General features: G+C 49.8%; 1 protein-coding gene across 1 annotated transcript; it reads left to right on the forward strand.

Annotated features, from left to right (window-relative positions):
• The first annotated feature begins 10,008 nt into the window (after positions 1-10,008).
• Positions 10,009-16,798, forward strand: UBIAD1 (UbiA prenyltransferase domain containing 1). Its single transcript, XM_049775369.1, has 2 exons — positions 10,009-10,531; positions 16,157-16,798. The coding sequence occupies exons 1-2, from the start codon at positions 10,015-10,017 to the stop codon at positions 16,654-16,656; spliced, it is 1,017 nt and encodes a 338-aa protein (XP_049631326.1). The 5' UTR covers positions 10,009-10,014; the 3' UTR covers positions 16,657-16,798.
• Positions 16,799-17,084: the final 286 nt, after the last annotated feature.

The following is a 17,084-nucleotide window of genomic DNA, read 5'->3' on the forward strand; positions in this document are numbered from 1 at the left end:
GGGCCACACCAGTGAATTGCTGATGCTCAGGGCCTACTCCTAGTTCTGCACTCAGGAATTACTCCTGGAGGTGCTGGAGAGACCATACAGCGTGCCAAGGATTGAACGCGGGACCACTGAATGCAAGGCAATACCTTATGAGCTATACTATCGCTCTGAACCCAAATTTGTACTGCTCCACATTTCCATTTAAATCATTAAACGGGCTGGAGCAATAGCACAATGATATGGTGTTTGCCTTAAAGGAAGCCAACCAGAGACAGACCTGGGGTTTGATTCCTAACACCCCATATGGTCCTCAGTGCCTGTCAGGAGCAATTTCTGAGTACAGAGCCAGAAGTAAGCCCTGAATGCCGCTGGGTGTGGCCCTAAACAAAACAAAAACTTTAAACATTTGGGTTTTTTTTTAACTTTAAACATTTCAATATGTTATTTTTCATAGTTTGAGTCTCAAAATAGATAATATCAGGAAATATTATATATTTTATATATATTATATATTTATATGTAATATATAATATAATTATACCTGTGTTTTACTTTTTTTCTTTTCTAGTTTTTTTGTTTTTTGTTTGTTTATTTTTGGTCCACACCCGGTGATGCTCAGGAGTTACTCTTAGCTATGCTCTCAGAAATCGCTCCTGGCTCAGGGGACCATATAGGAAGCCAGGGATCGAACCCAGATCTGTCCAGGGTCAGCCTCGTGCAACGCAAATGCCCTTACTGTTGTGCTATCACTCCAGCCCCTTTTCTAGTTTTCTTTACCTCTTCCTTTTTCTATTTTTCTCTTCCTCTTTCTTTCATTTTATTTTTCCCTCTCTTTTCTCTCTCTCCTCTCTCTCTCCTCTCTCCTCTCTCTCTCCTCTCTCCTCTCTCCTCTCTCTCTCTCTCTCTCTCTCTCTCTCTCTCTCTCTCTCTCTCTCTCTCTCTCTCTCTCTCTCTCTCTCTCTCTCTCTCTGCCTTTCCAGTGAGAGTCAGGGGTATATTCCCAGCAATATAGTCTAGCTATGCTGAGGTGCCGTTGGCTCACACAGGAGTACTGGGAACAGTGGCCCTGTAGTACTAGGAATGAAAACCGGGGTATGTCCGTGACTCCACTGAACATTTTTTAAAGTTTTTTTATTTTATTTTATTTTTTAATTTATTTTAGTTTGGGGGCTATATCTAGTGGTTTTAAGGGGTTACTCCTGGCTCTGCATTCAGAAATCACTCCTGGCAGGCTCAAGAAACCTTTTGAGGTGCCGGAGACTGAACCCAGGTCAGTCCTGTGTGAAAAGCAAATGCCCTTCCATCTGTGCTATCACTCTGGCCTAAGGCTGTGATTTTATTCCCTAATAACATACCAGAATTAATAGACAGAAATTGGGGAAGTGAATGTGTAGTTTGATGGATATTGTCAAATTGAATTAAAACTGAGAGATCTAATGATCTCAACAAAGGAAGGCTGCTCCAGTTTTAACCAGTTTGAACTCCCACCAGCAAATACAAAATTTCGCCACCTTAAGCAATGGTAAGATGCTTTCTAAATATCTGTCCAACTAGAATTGCATTTAAGGTCACATTCAGCAGTACTGTCTTCCCTTTGGACTCAGGCATGACTCCTGGGCATGCTCAGGGGACCCTGTGGATCCAAGGGTCAAATCTGTCCCTGCAGTGGTCAAGACAAGCCCCTTAACTCCTGCACCTTCTCTCTGGCCCTCAACGATGGCTTCATTGTAACATGAACCAGAACATTGACAGGTCTTTAGATTACCAAGAGCTTTCTCCTTTTGACCTAGTAAAAAACTGTTATTTCTTGGGCTGGAGAGATAGCGTGGAGGTAGGGCGTTCACCTTGCATGCAGAAGGACGGTGGTTTGAATCCAGGCATCCCATATGGTCCCCCAAGCCTGCCAGGAGCAGTTTCTGAGTGCAGAGCCAAGAGTAACCCCTGAGCAAAGCCGAGTGTGACCCAAAAACCAAAAGAAACAAACAAACCCAAAACTGTTATTTCTTGAGCATTTACACATCATTTTCTAGGAAATTATAGAGTGTAAAATAAATCCCACAATGGTTAAACCACCCCACATGCTGTGTTTCTACCCCCAGGTAGATGGATCTAAAGAAGCAGATCAGCTGCGAAGGAGTAATAAACCAAATCAGGGGGCTGGAGAGATAGCACAGCGGCGTTTGCCTTGCAAGCAGCCGACCCAGGACTTATGGTGGTTGGTTCAAACCCCAGCGTCCCATATGTCTTCTAGTGCCTGCCAGGAGTGATTTCTGAACAGATAGCCAGGAGAAACCCCTGAGCACCACTGGGTGTGGCCCGAAAACCAACCAACCAAACAAACAAACAAACAAACAAATCAAATCAAATCATTCAGGACAAAGTCATGGAGTCAGTTTACGCTAAGTGGTCTCTCCAAGCACCAAGCCAAACTGCTCTTTCTTTATTAACCCAATACCTATGCACCAGGAGAGGGAAGGTCAAGAGATCCAGGTGGTCTTTTACATATCAAAGGGCTAGGTGAGGGGCTTGAGTGGTGGTGCTAGAGGTAAGGCATCGGCCTTGCAATAGCCTGCCTAGTACAGACTGCAATTAGATCCCTGGGCATCCCATATGGTACCCCCAAGCCTGGAGCAATTTCTGAATGCAAAGCCAGGAGTAACCCCTGAGTGTCAAACGGTTGTGGCCCAAAACAAAAACAAAAAATAAAAGGGCTAAGTGAAAAGGAAAAATGGAATTGGGGACAAGACTTTGTTTTGGGTTAATAGTTGGGTGTCATCTTACAGTAGAGTGCTGTTTAAAAGCAGCTTAGGGGCTGGAGTGATAGCACAATGGGAGCACAGCAGGTAGGGCTTTTTGCCTGATATGCAACTAATCCAGGTTCAATATCTGGTATCTCATAGTGTCCCCAGCCTGCTAGGAGTGGTTTCTGAGTGCAGAGGCAGGAGAAATTCCTGAGCACCACCAGGAATGCCCCCCCCCACCAAGAAAAACAAAACACAAATAAATAAAATAAAAGATGTGTAGTACACAGCTTACAAATAACAACAAAATACACAATATTATTTGCTGTGAATCCCATATAGTCTGGCAACACTAACAGTACTGTGTATCTTTGTAGCTTTCCCAGGGTTGAATAGCCTTTCAGGTTAGAGAGGAGCTCTAGCACAATGGTTTCTTTTTTTGTTTGTTTGTTTGTTGTTTGTTTTTGGGTCACACCCAGCAGCACTCAGGGGTTCATCCTGGCTCTACACTCAGAAATCACCCCCTGGCAGGCTCAGGGGACCATATGGGATGCTAAGATTCGAATCACCGTCCTTCTGCATGCAAGGCAAATGCCTTACCTCCATGCTATCTTTCCGGCCCCACACAATGGTTTATTTATACACGGGAAGAAAGACAAAGAATCAAGAAATAAATTGATGGAGCAGGAGAGATAGCACAGAGGCAGAGCATTTGCCTTGCATGCAGCAGACCCAGGATCTAAGGTGGTCCCTCGTGCCTGCCAGGAGCAATTTCTGAGTGCAAAACCAGGAGTAACCCCTGAACATTGCCGGGTGTGACCCAAGAACCAAAAAGAAAAAAGAAAAAGAAAAAAAAAAGAAGGAAAGAAATACATTGATGCCTGATGCAATAGTGCGGCTGATAGGACACTTGCCTTGCGCATGGCAGACCTGGGGTTCAATCCTCAGCACTCTGTATAGTTCTGAGCATTGCCAGGAGTGATTCCTGAGCACAGAGCCAAGAGTAACCCCTGTGTGTGATCCAGTCCCCCTTCAAAAACAGAAAAAAGGAAAAAGAAATGCATTGAAATCTCACCAGTCTGTCTAGCAATGACACCAGCTGTTTCTTTGTCCCATTGGGCAATACTTTTCCAAAATGGGAAAATATTTCCTCCAATTCTGGCAGCAATCCACAACATAATGGTTGCAGGTCAGGCTCTCTTAAAGTTTCATCCGCATCATTATCTTTTCCTTGTTATGTTCTTCAATCTAGAAGATCAACAAAACAGTTGTCAAGCAGGTGTTGCCGTGCACAATCGAAACACGCCCATCAAGCAGTTTCCAGCTACCAGGGGATGAATAGTTAGAAGAGAAGCGCAGCAGTCTGTCCATGTGGCAAACAAAAGCAGACGCAAAAGCAACACAGAGGGACCGGAGTGATAGCACAGTGGTAGGGCGTTTGACTTGCACGAGGCTGATCTGGGATGGACACAGGTTTGATTTCCTGTATCCCATGTTCCACCCTCTCCGCCCCCAGCTAGCCAGGAGCGATTTCTGAGCACAGAGTCAGGAAGAACCCCTGAGCGCGTCCAGATGTGGCCCAAAAACCCACCCCCCTCCAAAAAAGAATCATGAAAGCCCATGGTGCCCCCCCCCAAAAAAATTCATGGAGTATAAATGGTAAAATGCAGTGAAATAATTAGAATGAGTTTTGAGGGGCCAGCGAGGTGGCGCTAGAGGTAAGGTGTCTGCCTTGCAAGCACTAGCCAGGGAAGGACAGCAGTTCGATCCCCCGGCGTCCCATATGGTCCCCCAAGCCTGGGGCAATTTCTGAGCGCTTAGCCAGGAGTAACCCCTGAGCATCAAACAGGTGTGGCCCGAAAAACCAAAAACAACAACAACAACAAGAATGAGTTTTGAGTGTTACTTTTATTTTGTTAATAATTAATTGATTAGGGGCCGGGCGGTGGCGCTGGAGGTAAGGTGCCTGCCTTGCCTGCGCTAGCCTAGGACGGATCGCGGTTCGATCCCCCGGCGTCCCATATGGTCCCCATATGTTGCCAGGAGCAACTTCTGAGCGCATAGCCAGGAGTAACCCCTGAGCGTCACAGGGTGTGGCCCAAAAACCAAAAAAAAAAAAAATTAATTGATTGATTGATTTTGGGGGGCAGTACCAGGGATCAAACTCAGGAACTCTCACAGGTGAGCAACTGTTCTACCGTCACATCTTTTTTTTTGGGGGGGGGGAGGGGGGACACATCGGGCAGTTCTTAGGGGTTAGCCTGGCTCTGTATTCAGAAATCTTGCTCAGTGGGTTGAGGGACCATATGGGATGCTGGGGATCAAACCCGGATCGATAAGCTGTATATGCAAGGTAAGCGCCTTCCCCACTGTGCTAGCACTCAGGCCCTATGTTTTTTTAATTTTTATTTTTGTTTTGTTTTGTTTTTGTTTTTGGATCACACCTGGTGCTCTGTGCTCAGAAATTGCTCCTGGCAGGCTCAGGGGACCATATGGGATGCTGGGACTAGAACCCAGGTATGTCCTGGGTTGGCTCGTGCAAGGCAAACACCCTACCACTGTGATATCACTCTGGCTCCCTATCTTTGGCTTTTGGGGTTTTATTTTTGTTTTTTTTGGGTCACACCCAGCAGTGCTCAGGCGTTACTCCTGGCTCTGCGCTCAGAAATCATTCCTGGCAGGCACAGGGACCATATGAGATTTGAACCACTGACCTTCTGCATGCAAAGCAAACACCCTACTGCTGTGCTATCTCTCCGGTCCCACCTATCTTTGTTTTTATTACTTAACTATTCTGTTCATATAATTTATTTCTTAATAATGGCTGTGCTTAATGACCAGCTCAAAAGTTTTCTAAAAATTCAACAATTGCTTCTTTCCTTCTAAAAATGAGCTATAGATAAGGACCATAAAGTTCTCCAAAGGTGGGCAGTGAAACCACTGAGCTGGCATTTGATGAGGTGGGGAAGGGCTGGTTATTTGCAAGAACAAGTAAATAAATTAGAGAATGAACAAAATGTCCAGCAGGGAAGTGCATTTTCTGTCAAAATCACACAATAAAAATCAAGAAAGGTTCTTGTGGATGTTCCTGGAGCTGGTAATTTCTTAGACATCACTTCCTATTTTAGTGCTTTGATTTTCCCACTAAAAGGGGATAAGGAGAGGCTGTGGCTGTAGCACAGTGGGTAGGGCATTTGCCTAGCAAGCAGTGGATCTGGGTTGGATTCCTGGCATCCCACATGATCCCCAGAGCCTGCCAGCAGTGATTCCTAAGTGCAGATCCAGGAGTAACTCCTGAGCACCATCAGGTGTTGCCCCAAAACCGAAACAAATAAAGAAACACGCAAATAAATCAAAGGGAAAAAGAGTCTGAGAGATCATACAGTGGGTCTTTAATGCACCGCTTGCTTTTCACACCATAGTACAAGGTTCGACCCTGGGCATCACCTATAGCAGGGGTCTCAAACTCAATTTACTTGGGGGCCACAGGAGGCAAAGTCAGGGTGAGGCAGGGCCGCATAAGGGATTTCACAAAAATAAAAGTCCTCAAAAGTCATTATTAACAGTTTAATTATTTCTTCTGAACATGAATAACATTGAGTGAAGATCATGACAGTTCTTCTGAACATGACATCTTTTGCCTATTCCTTGCTGCCAGAGACTTGACAGCACTTCTCACAAATCTGAACCACATTTGGCTTTAGAGAGGAAGCAGTTGAGACCCTCAGTATGGCTTGAAGATGATCAGCATTAAGTCTATACCTGTACTTTGACTTATTGAAGTTCAATGTGGAGAATAACTTTTCACACAAATATGTGCTCCCAAAAAGGCACATGGTGCGCTTGAACATTCGGGAAAGCTCAGGGAAGCTGGGGGGCAATTATCTCAAAAATTGCCCATGCATGTCTGCTTTTCCACTAATCTCCCTGAACTTGGCTTGAGATCAGAGTTGCACTGCAGGTCAATGAGCTCCATTTGAAGGACAGGAGGGGCATCTTGCATATCAAAGGAAAAGGGGTCCACAAAAATTTGGAAAGTGGCTCTGTGCTTTTTGAAGTCTGCAAATCTGTGATCAAATTCCTTCTCTAGTTTAAAAATAACATACACATATTTCTCACCACTGAATGGTATGCCTGCATCCACAAGTTCCTTGCATGCTGGGAAATGGCAAAAGTTTGTCTGAGAGAGCTGGAATTTCCATAACACAAGTTTTGTGGAGAATGCTCTCATGTTGTCATAGACAGCACTGATAAGCTGCCCCGGGCCTTGAAACATCTTGTTTAGTACATTCAGTTTATGTGTGGTGTCAACAAGAAAAGCTAAGTCCATGAGCCATTTGTGATCACTCAACTCAGAAACAGCATTCCCATCCTTCTCCATGAAGGCTTTCACTTCTCTCAACTCAAAACATCTTTTCAGGACACTTCCCCTGCTGAGCCAACATACCTCGGTGAAATAGAGCACATCTCCATATTCTGACTCCATTTCCTCTAAAAATACATGGAACCTCCTGTGCTTTAAACCCCTGAATCTGATTTGGTTGATGCATTTCACAACAACAGACATCACATTGTCACACAGCAGACATTTACTGCAAAGGGCCTGCTGATGGATAATGCAGTGAAGAGCAATGGCCTTCCCTACACCCTCCTCTTCAAGTTTTTTTTTTTAACAAGTGCCACCAGTCCATTTTTCCTCCCTGTCATCGATGGCGCTTCATCGGTTATTATTCCAACAAACCTCTTTCATGGCAAACCTGCATTCTCAATGGCATCACACAGATGCTGAAATATCTCATTAGCGGTGGTCTGGCCATGCATTGGAATTATTGTGAGCAGCTCCTCTGTCAATTCAAAATTGCAATCAACACCACGGACATAAATTGTGAGCTGTGCAGTGTCTGTTATATCTGTGCCCTCGTCAAGAGCAACTCAGTATGCATCAAAACATTTGGCTTTCTCACACAGTTGATGATAAATGTCACTTGACATGTCAGAAATGCGCTCTGCCACAGTGTTGGCAGAAAGGCTGATTTTGCTAAACTAACCTTTCTTTTCTGGACAGATAATACTTGCAGCCTATAACATACATTTTTGTTTCTTTTTTTTTTTTTTTTTTGTTTTTGGGCCACACCTGGCTTTGCTCAGGGGTTACTCCTGGCTGTCTGCTCAGAAATAGCTCCTGGCAGGCACGGGGGACCATATGGGACACCGGGATTCAAACCAACCACCTTTGGTCCTGGATTGGCTGCTTGCAAGGCAAACACCGCTGTGCTATCTCTTCGGGCCCCTATAACATGCATTTTTTTTAAACAAACTCTCCTTCTGTGAATGGTTTCCCTGCCTTAGCAATCATCTCACTAACCTTGTAACTAGCTTCGACTGATGCAACATTCTCTTTGGTTGCTTTCTTGAAGAAATCTTGTTGCCTCATTAGACATGCTTTAAGACTGGCAACCCGCTTGGCTCTCTCATTTCCTTGATATTTTGCACATTCCTCAGCATGTTTAGTTGAATAATGCATTGCGTTTCAAGTTGTATTCCTTGTGCACTGCAACTTCCTCTGAGAAAATTAGACATGTGGGATGCCCCTGTGCTCAACAAAGAAATACTGCATCACCTACTTTTCCTGAAATTGTCTGTGCTCGTCATCAATCTTTCTCTTCACTGCAGGCTTTGATGAGTCATGATGAAGGTATGACACAATCTAATTCTGTAATAAACTTTCTCCCTTCTCTCCCTTAGGCCTCTGGGCAGGAACAGCAGAAATGACGTTTGCGCTAGGCGCAAAGTATTCGCGATTATTCGCTTACCGAATATTCGCAATAAAAAATCGCATTAGTAAGAAAAAAATCGCAAAAAATCGCATTAAACATTTGCATACCCCAAATAGAACTGTTCGGGGTATGCAAATGTTTAATGCGATTTTTTCCTTACTAATGCGATTTTTATTGTAATTATTCGGTAAACGAATAATCGTGAATACTGCGATATTTGAAGGCTGGTTGCGGGCCACAAAATGTTGTACTCGAGTTTGAGATCCCTGACCTATAGTACCCTGAGCACAGAGTCAAGAGTAAGCCCTGGGGCCGGCATGGTGGCACTAGAGGTAAGGTGCCTGCCTTGCCTGCAGTAGCCTAGGACAGACCGCGGTTTGATCCCCTTATGGTCCCCCCAAGCCAGGAGCGATTTCTGAGCGCATAGCCAGGAGTAACCCGTGAGTGTTACCAGGTATGGCACCCCCCTACCCAAAAAAAAGAGTAAGCCCTGGGGGGCTGGAGAGATAGCATGGAGATAGGGTGTTTGCCTTGCATGCAGAAGGTCACTGGTTTGAATCCCGTTATCCCATATGGTCCCGCAAGCCTGCCAGGAGTGATTTCTGAGCCTAGAGCCAGGAGGAACCCCTGAACCCTGCCCAAAAACAAACAACAAAAAGGAGGTGTGTGTGTGTGTGTGTGTGTGTGTGTGTGTGTGTGTGTGTGTGTGTGTGTGTGTGTGTGTGTGGGGCCTTTGCCTTGCACCTGGCTAAACTGGGACCAACGTGCAGAGGTAGAAATAACCCGTGAGGGCAGCCGGGTGTGGCCTCAAAGAACTAACTAACTAACTAACTAACTAACTAACTAACTAACTAACTAAGTAGAATCCATTTGATGGCTCTCATCAATCACACTTTCATTTTATTCCCCACTGAAGATAATTAACAGTAAGTGCTCAATAAACGCTTGTGGCATACATCAGGCATCCTATAACCGCTCTGAAATAAAAGACACCCAGTACGTGGCTCTTAATTGCAGCTGCAGGTCCAGCGGCCCAGCTTGCTCCTTGCCCAACTAGGCCTGATCCGCAAGTATCAGAGCTCCTAGCAACCCTGGGACCAGGCTGGCTGCTGGGCCGCTCTTTGAGAACTTTAGCTCCGCCCCTTGCCCTTTGCCCCCGGCCCTTTCGGCGCGGACGGCGCGCGTTTCCGGCCGGACGGCCGGGCGACGGCGCACAAGATGGCGGCGCCCATAGCCCGGGAGTTGCGTCTCGGCCAGTGACACCGAGCCGGGGTGAGGGTGGCGGGAAAGGGCCGCCGCGTGTGTTCGCGCGTCGGGGCGACGCCACCGCGCGGCCGGGCTCGCCTGCATTCCTCAACGGGGCCCCGCCGACGCCCCCAACCCGGCTTCTGGGGTGTCGTCGGGGCGGGGGGGAAAGCCTGCTGTCGCGCGCGCGCTGGGCCCGTCCCCCGTTGACCCGTGACCCTTGACCTCTTGACCCCTGACCCCGGCCGCCGCAGCAGCTGTCAATGGCCGCCCCGCAGGCCCCGGGGGAGAAGAAGGTGAGCATCTCGGCGGGGCCCCCGGCCGATCCGCCCGGCGCCGACGCCCCCGAGCCGGGCGAGCCCCCCGCGCGCTCCTGGCGGCGCAAGTGCGCGTCCTACGTGCTGGCCCTGCGGCCCTGGAGCTTCAGCGCGTCGCTCACGCCCGTGGCCCTGGGCAGCGCCTTGGCCTACCGCGCGCAGGGCGCCCTGGACCCCCGGCTCCTGCTGGGCTGCGCCGTGGCCGTGCTGGCCGTGCACGGGGCCGGCAACCTGGTCAACACCTACTACGACTTCTCCAAGGGCATCGACCACAAGAAGAGCGACGACCGGACCCTGGTGGACCGCATCCTGGAGCCCCAGGACGTGGTGCGCTTCGGGGTGTGCCTCTACACCCTGGGCTGCCTGTGCGCGGCCGGCCTCTACTCCCTGTCCCCGCTCAAGCTCGAGCACTTGGCCCTCATCTACTTCGGAGGGCTGTCGGGCTCCTTTCTCTACACCGGAGGTAAGAGACACAGTATCCCGCCTGCACCTGTGTGCCGCGGATCCCCAACGCTCCCCCAGAAGTTGTCGCTTTGCAAACTGCAGGCTGCAGGGCTAAGGGACAGGCGCTGTCATCTGGTAGTTTCTGATTGGGCCGCTGGACAAATGGAAAAGGAGTGGCACGGCTGGACTCTTTTTGCTTTTCGGGCTACTCCCTCCCAGCAGCGCTTTCAAGGGGTTACTACAGGCTCTAGGCTGGGAAGTTGCTCCTGGCAGGCTCCGGGGAACTTAAGGGATGCCGGGGCTCGAACCTGGATTGGCCATACTCAAGGCAAACGCCCCTCTCTCCCCCTTCCTTTTATTTCTCCACCACACTCAAGGCAAACGCCTCTTCCTCTCCCTCTCTCCCTCTCTCTTCCTCTTCCCTTTTTCCTTTCTTTTTGGTTTTTGGGTCACACCCGGCAGTGCTCAGGGGTTATACTTCTGGCTCTCAGAAATCGTTCCTGGCAGGCACAGGGGACCATATGGGATGCCGGGATCGGAACCACCGTCCCTCCTGGATCGGCCGCCTGCAAGGCAAATACCCTGCCGCTGTGCTATTTCTCTGGCCCTTCTTTCTTGTTCTTAATTATTTGATTTTGAGGCCATACCTGACAGTGCACAGGGCTTACTTCCAGCCCTCTGCTCAGGGTTCAGTGCTGGCAAACATTTCTCTCCTAGCTATTTCTCCAGCCCTTTTCTGGATTTGGGGAAACCCATAGTTAGCTGAGAAGATACTGCCTTGGTTTTATGGAGTTAGGACCAAAGTATCAATGAGAACAAATTTCATACCTAGCTTCCTTTCCATGGTGGTACCTTCTAAACACCACACTTTCACACTGAGTGGGATTCAGTGGGAAGAGGGCAGTGATATGGCGAGCACTGTTAGACACAAACATCACCTTCACAGACACCTCTGTGCTTGGGAAAGCATTTTAAGAGAGACAATAAAAAATAGGGGACAAAGAGATAGTACAGTGGATAAAGCGCTTGCCTTGCCTGATTTTTTTTTTTTTCTTTTTTGGTTTTTGGGCCACACCCGGTAATGCTCAGGGGTTACTCCTGGCTATGCGCTCAGAAGTCGCTCCTGGCTTGGGGGACCAGATGGGACGCCGGGGGATCGAACCGTGGCTCGTCCTAGGCTAGCGCTGGCAAGGCAGACACCTTATCTCTAGCGCCACCACGCCGGCCCCTGCCTTGCTTGATTTCTGCCCACTAGTACCGCAAATGGTTTTTCAAGGACCTCCTGGAGTGAGCCCTGAGTACACTGGGCCATGACCTAAAAGTCAGAAAGGAAAAATGGTTTGTTGTAGTTAAAATGACCTTGTTCTGGTGCATTCCCAGGACCTGGGACATGTAGTATGGGAGCCAAGAACGTTCTGGTGAATCTGGAAGGGGTGGTACCCTGATGGTCATCTGGGAAAAGGTGAATAGTTGCTGTGGGGGTGGGGACATGGCACCAAGGATTGCAGATGTTTTGCATTCTGGAGCCCTGGGTTACAGCCGAGTCACCCTTCCCTCCTCAACAGCTCTAGGTGTGAGCCCTAAGTAACCTCTCCCCATAAAAAAAAAATGGGAATGTGAAGGATAGGATCTAATTTTGGGGGGGCAGGGTTTGGGGTCACATCTGGCGGCACTCAGGGGTTACTCCTGGGTCTGCATTCAGGAATCACTCCTGGCAGGCTTGGTGGGTCATATGGGATGCCAGGAACCGAACCCGAGTCTGTCCTATGTCGACCGCATGCAATTCTAATGTCCTACCTGCTGATCTATTGCTTCAGCCGCTTTTATTTTACGTATTATTATTTTTGAGCTATTTTAAATAGCCTAATCAGTAAATAGTTTTTATAAACAGACTACTAAATAAATGATAATAGAGTATTAAATCTGTTTTAAATAGTCTAATCCAAAGGTAAGCCAAGATGGGAGGCCGTTCCGACTGAGGAGAGTTCTGGAGGAAGTGTCTCCAACCTTGGAAGGTCACTGCCAAGATGTGGCCACAGGAATGTGCCTGAGAAGTTGGAAGCATAGCAGAGTCCAGTGTGTGCATGAGGGAGAGACTCCAAGGGGGTTCAAGGAAGAAATAAACGTACCTGAGGAGGGCAGGAAGGGTCACAGAGTCTTCTGTCTGGGTCCCTCCCTGGCCCTGCTCAGGGATCCCTCTTAGTCCTGGATCTGTGCTAAGGGATCCCTCCTGGCGGAGCTCTGAGAGGGGACCTTAATGTGGTGCTGGAGTGCGAATATGTGTGTTTTTTCTTGTGAGGCAAACAAGAGCCTTACCTGTTGTTCCATCTCTGGCCCCATGATTCTCCCAGCTGATACTTCTGTTGTTCTGATTTTGGGTCACACCTGGTGCTCCTCCTGCCTCTGTGCTTAGAAGTCATTCCCGACATGCTGGGGGACCATATGGGATGCTGGGGATCGAACCCGGGTTGGCCACATGCAAGGCAAATGTCTTTTGTGCCTGTGCTATCACCCTAGCCCCTTGGCTGTTATTTCTTTTTTTTTTTTTGGTTTTTGGGCCACACCCGGTGGTGCTCAGGGGTTATTCCTGGCTGTCTGCTCAGAAATAGCTCCTGGCAGGCACGGGGGACCATATGGGACACCGGGATTCGAACCAACCACCTTTGGTCCTGGATCGGCTGCTTGCAAGGCAAACGCCGCTGTGCTATCTCTCCGGGCCTGGCTGTTATTTCTTAAGACTTTCTCTGGTGTGGGAGAGGAGGTGGAAGTGGGATGGCCAGGAAGGAGGCGGTGACAGGAGAGACATTTGGTGGCAGTTGTCTTCTGACCCCCTTCCTGTCTTTGAGCCCCGAGTAGGGATGTCACAGAGGCTGGAATAGGTTCTGAGCTGGGCATTTGCAGAATGTGGGAATTGTTGGTGCAGAGATAAGACATACCTGGAAGAGAGCCCATTGCTCAGGAGCAGGGGGCCACATTTGCTTTCCATTGGGGGGATCAAGGAGATGCAAAGTGATAGTACAGTGAGGAGGGCGCTTACCTTGCAAGCGGCTGACCCGGTTTCTATATGCGGCATCCCACATAGTTTCCCGAGCCTGCCAGGAGTAATCCCTGTTATGCCCTGTTACACCCCTTTTTCAAAAATAACAATTACTTAGTACCCCTTATTCTACCTCTGCCAGAAATCTACCTTCTTTAAGTCAACAAACAGAACCCCCCCCCCCATTATACCTGAGCTACTGCCACTCCCCTCCATCCTTCCAGTGACCCCCGGGTGGGGGAGAATCTCCCCCACTTAGGGTGATGCTCATCTTTCTTGTTTGCTTAGGGGCCACCTCTACCAGTGGTGCTCAGGGGTTTCTCCTGGGTCTGTGCTCCAGGATCTCTCTTAGTGGGTTCTCCCAGGATCGAACCCTGGTCAGCTGTGGAAGGCAGGCCACTTCTTGCTGTCCTATCTCCCATTCCTGCTGCTGGTCCTGAGGGCTTGGGCCTCTGCCACCTCCTCCCAGCCCTCAGGCTTGTCCTGCCTCCCTCGGGCCCTGAGCCAGCCTGCAGACCAGGGTCTCCAGTGCCGAACTCCTGATGTCTCCATTGGGTCGCTTCTCCCATGATCCCACGGGCATCTAAATGACTTGAATGTGCCCCAAACCACATCCTCCAGGGTCTCCCCCAAACAGCCCCTCTCCCACCTTTCCCTTCTCACTCTTGGCAACTTCCTCCTAGGACTTCTGGTTCTCTCACTTCCTCCCTCTAGCCCATGGATTCTGTACCAAGGGGCCTGACCCTTTCTTCCCTCCTCCCACCAAACAGCCCTGCTCATGGCCCTGGCTCTCTTGTTTTTGGGAGGTTTGCTTTTGGACTGTGCTCAGATGTACTCCTGGTGGGCTTGGGGGACTTTACGGGGGTCTGGGAATTGATCAAGGTAAGCCAGGTCCAAGAGAATGTCCCGCTTGCTGGACTATCACTCGGACTCCAGGTCCAAGTCTCTGCATTGGGTAGATTTAGTTTTTATCTGTCTATCATCTATTATCTTTTTGATTTTTGGCTGACTCCTGGATCTGCACTCAGATCAGTCCTTGCTGGTGCTCAGGGGACCCTGTGAGATAATGAGGATTGAACCTGAGTCAGCTGCATATGCCAGACAAGCAGACACTGTCCTATCTCTCTGTCCTCTGAAGTTTAACTCTGAGGAGCTGCTGATATTGTGGTTTGGTGTAGTTTCTGAGCCATGCCCAGAGGTACTCAGGAGTTACCCCTGGTTCTGCATTCAGGAGTCACTCCTGGCAGGCTTGGGGGACCCTATGGAATGCTAGGGATCGAACCTGTTTGGCCACATACAAGGCAAACTCTCTCCCTGCTGTGTTATTGCTTTGGTCCCTGAAGTGAATTTCTTTTTGTTTTTGTTTGTTTGTTTTTGGATCACATTCGGCCATGCTCAGAGGTTACTCCTGGCTCTGCGTTCAGAAGTCACTTCAGGCAGGCTCGGGAATCCATATGGGATGCCGGGAATCAAACTAGGGTCCATCTAGGGTTGACCTCGTGCAAGGCAAACTCCCTATCGCTGTGCTATTACTCTGGCCCTGAAGTAGTTTTTTTTTTTTTTTTTTTTGGTTTTTGGGCCACACCCGGTGACGCTCAGGGGTTACTCCTGGCTATGCGCTCAGAAGTCGCTCCTGGCTTGGGGGACCATATGGGACGCCGGGGGATCGAACCTCGGTCCGTCTCCTAGGCTAGCGCAGGTAAGGCAGGCACCTTACCTCCAGCGCCACCGCCCGGCCCCACCTGAAGTAGTTTTTAAAGTGGCTGAACTCCCCCCTCAATCCCTCCACCTCCCCCTGCCCACATCCTGACTCCAGTTTGAACTGGTGCTCACAGACTCATTTGGAGCTCTGCAGGGCTCTGGGCACCCTCTCCTAGCTGCCCTCTAGGTAGTGTTGCATGCAGGTAGCCTGCTGGGCCTCCTTCTGAGTGGCCGAATCTGTCACTGAGCCACAGTCCTGGTCCTGCAGACCTTGGTTTTTGGGCCACATCTGGCTTGGGAGTAGAAAGGTTGTTCTTTATGTTTTTGTTTTTTTTTTTCTTTTTCTTGCGGGGGGTGGGGGGGGGAGGCACACCCAGCAGCGCTCAGGGTTACTCCTGACTCTGTGCTCAGAAACTGCTCCTGGCAGGCTTGGGGGACCATATGGGATATTGGGTATTGAACCCAGGTCAGTCCCAGGTCGCCACTTGCAAGGCAAGTGCTCTACCCCTGTGCTATCACTCCAGCCCCAGCAAAGGTTATTCTTTTTTTTTTTTTTGTCTTTGGACCACACCCTCCAGTGCTCAGGGGTTACTCCTGGCTCTTCGCTCAGAAATCTCTCCTGGGAAGCTTGGGGGACCATATGGGATGCCGGGAATCGAACCCAGGTCTGTCCTGGGTCCTGGCTCTGCTGTGTGCAAGGCAAACACCCTATGGCTGGCTGTGCTATCTCTCAGGCCCAGGAAGTTATTCTTGTTGGTGCTTAGGGGATCTTGATAAGATCCTGGGATCCTGGGTGGGGACTCCTCCACCAGTCCTTAGCCCCGACCCTGGAAATCAAATCCAACACCACCCCCCTACCCCCCCCCCCTCGCCACCTTTCGCTCACACCCACATTTCTGGTCACAGGAATCGGCTTCAAGTACGTGGCCCTAGGCGACCTGGTCATCCTCATCACTTTTGGCCCGCTGGCGGTGATGTTTGCCTACGCTGTTCAAGTGGGGTCCCTGGCCGTGTTCCCCCTTCTCTACGCCGTGCCGCTGGCGCTGAGCACGGAAGCCATACTGCACTCTAACAACACTCGGGACATGCAGTCGGACAGCGAGGCGGGCATCATCACGCTGGCCATCCTCATCGGGCCTGCTGGCTCCTACGCGCTCTACAGCGCCCTGCTCTTCCTGCCCTATGTTATCTTCAGCATCCTGGCCACACGCTACACCATCAGCCTGGCACTGCCCCTGCTCACCCTGCCCGCCGCCTTCTCCCTGGAGCGCCAGTTCCGGGCCCAGGCCTTCCACAAGCTGCCCCAGAGGACTGCCCGCCTCAACCTCCTGCTGGGCTTCTCCTATGTCTGCGGCATCATCCTGGCTCCCGAGGGCAGCCTACCCAAACTTGTGGGGGACCAATAGTGGCTGCCTGTCACCACCCCTACTCCCCGCTCTGTGGGACAGAGCCGAAGGCAGACCCAGCGGAGGAGAGAAGATGGTTTCACAAACCCCAGAGGATGGCTTGTGAATTGTTTCCGTCTGAATAGTCACCTTCTTTCTGGAAGATTCCCCTCTGCTGTCCTTTTGTTCCAGCCTCCCTCCGGCCTGGGAAGGTGTCACAGCTCATGCCTTATTCATCATTTCCACCAGAGGGGGCTGTCGGGTCACCGCCAAGTGGATGGCTGGACTGCTGGACGGTGTCCGGCTGTGTAGACATCATCCCCCCCCAAACCTGGCCGCACCCAGCCAAGCCTTGAGCAGGGGTGAGGGAACTGGGGTGCTGGGCATCTGGGATCCTCTTCCACGCAGCTTTCCAGGGTGTCATCTAAACTGTTGTCCCTCCAGTTATC

This window comes from Suncus etruscus, chromosome 6, assembly GCF_024139225.1.
Source record: "Suncus etruscus isolate mSunEtr1 chromosome 6, mSunEtr1.pri.cur, whole genome shotgun sequence".
Classification (NCBI taxonomy): Eukaryota; Metazoa; Chordata; class Mammalia; order Eulipotyphla; family Soricidae; genus Suncus; species Suncus etruscus.